Here is a 2,212-nt window from a genome sequence, read left to right as displayed (position 1 = left end):
CACCTACATTTTTGCGTCTTATTATATGTAATAATAATAATAATAATATATAAAAATACGTTGAGACAAGTACAGGCCTAGTTGAACTGTTTAATACAAAAAAGTGTGAAATAAATTTAAAATAAATCACTGGAACAGGTTTTTGAAGTCCAGTGGGTTAAACTTTGAGATGTGTACATATACACCAGGAAGCTCGGATTCGAATCTTGTTTTTACTGTCACGGATTTCGCAAATTTAATGTGTAAATTTTATATATAAAAAGTATTGCCGTTAAGGCGCTTATGAGGCTGTCATTTTACATGTATCATTTCCATAAGACATGATTTATTTCAGATTCTTGTTAACGAATATTTGACCATAGACACTGGTACATAGAATTTAAATCGAAAATTACCAGTTTTGGACTTCCGCGCTTCCCTCTTTTACATTTCTTTTCTTTTCTTCTCTCTTTTTTTCTTCTTTTGGGGGTGGGGTGTGCCCCTCCAATTGATTCGCCAATGAAATATATGTAGAATCTTATAAGTCGCGTACAAAAGGCCTAAATCATGCTACACAGTGTTTGCGTCTTGTATATGTACGCGTCATTTCAACTGCTATGGCTGAAGTTCTTGCCCTCAATCATTATGGTATCATATATATCTTTATATATATCTTTGCCTAAACAATCTGTCAAATACAGACCTAGCACTAGCTCAATCAAGGTTAAGCAAGTCCTTGCCATTTTATATTAGGTTTATTTTCTGTTTCATCTGCGTGTTGTGTTCATGTAAATTTATTTTAGCTCAATTAATCTGTTTCATTTAACAGTATTGGGTGTTTCCATTAATACTAATATGAGCATATAACAATTAACTTTTGTGTAGGCCTATGCAATGTAAGTATTTTATTATTTGGACAATAAATATTTAGCGTATGCATCATATAATGCTTTTCTAAGCTATGCTAACGATGAACATACAACAGTTAACTTTGTGTAGGCCTATGTAATAAAAGTATTTTATTCTTTGGACAGTAAACATTTAGCGTATGTATCATAGAATATTTTTCTAAGGTAGGCCATAGGTATTGTGGTTTCACTAACTTTATGGTTTCGGGGATTTTATGTTTTATATTGAGACCATGTACCTACAGAGTTTGGAGAAAGTTTGACCCACCTCATTCGATCTCAACAACAAGTTTTCCCCTACTTCTTCAATAATTTAATTCAGTGAAATACGACCACTTTAGACCGTTATGCTGATATTCGACCATGATTTGAAAGGTTTTGGTACTTCAGCCTTATTGATCAATCCAACCTTGTAAACGTTCGTTGTAAACGAAGATTACCAATTAGGTCATCTACATCAGACAGTACCAAATAAGCTTTCACTTATTCTGTTAATTTGTAAAGCAACAATGATTATTGAAAAATTACTTACGGTTATTATCGTAGGCAGGGAATGTGGTCTCCATAGCTGTACTGGTCTCCTCGATGACGTCATGTGTGCGCGTGTCAAAAATGAAGAACTTGAACCAAAGTTTGATGAAGTTTAATATAGCTTGACTTCTCTGTAATTCTTCTTATTTTTGGTACAAAGAACCTCAAACAAATAACAAAATATATCAAGCTATCATGTAAATTGATCCGAAAGTCGGTATCTCATGCTTAGTATTGTATATGTAAATTCAGTAGCAGAATACTGTTACCTGCTTTTCTGACAAATAGCTTGACAGAGGTGCTTCGGGGTACACTTTACCACCGATAATCTTGTACTGTACTTCGGTATCACTTTGCAGTGTTAGAAATACCTGGGTTGCTACGTTACTCTAATATACGTAGACAACTTGCAGGAGATAAGATTTCAAATCATTATACAATTGTCTAACCTAATTTGCAAATAACATAGTTAAAACATATCAATTCGATTTGCTTGAACAAAGAATTTCTAGGTTAACTCATTTATCTTACGCGAAAGCCATTAACGTATGGGTGAAAGTAATTCAGTTTTCGACATTTCCACTAATTTGTTCATAAATATTATGCTTCTCGTAGTCGAATAACGTTGGAGGCTGCTCGTTTTTCGGTCAAATTCAACTCTTGTTATAGGCCTAGATTGAATAATATTCATTATATTTTGTAGATTTTTTACTTAAGGTGTTTCTGGGTCACATAGGCCTATGTCTATTAACCATCCTTCTGTTCGTAAATTCATCTAAATTGAAAAAAATATA

The 2,212-nt window shown here is 33.2% G+C and overlaps 1 protein-coding gene across 2 annotated transcripts in view; it reads right to left on the bottom strand.

Annotated features, from left to right (window-relative positions):
* LOC117114107 overlaps positions 1-1,751 on the bottom strand; it is a 16,563-nt gene extending 14,812 nt beyond the window's left edge. The window contains exons 1-2 of one of the 2 annotated variants that reach the window (XM_033257657.1): positions 1,688-1,727; positions 1,420-1,581 (exon numbers count right to left, since the gene is read on the bottom strand). In XM_033257657.1, the coding sequence (XP_033113548.1) occupies positions 1,420-1,482 (63 nt within the window). In that variant the 5' untranslated portion in view covers positions 1,483-1,581; positions 1,688-1,727. Of the gene's footprint in view, positions 1-1,419 lie in introns of both variants that reach the window. The other variant, XM_033257656.1, reaches the window with a different exon arrangement.
* Positions 1,752-2,212: the final 461 nt, after the last annotated feature.

Source organism: Anneissia japonica, unplaced genomic scaffold (genome assembly GCF_011630105.1).
Source record: "Anneissia japonica isolate Jap-2015-1 unplaced genomic scaffold, ASM1163010v1 scaffold288030_len866700_cov218, whole genome shotgun sequence".
Classification (NCBI taxonomy): Eukaryota; Metazoa; Echinodermata; class Crinoidea; order Comatulida; family Comatulidae; genus Anneissia; species Anneissia japonica.
This window is presented reverse-complemented; position numbering and strand designations above follow the sequence as displayed.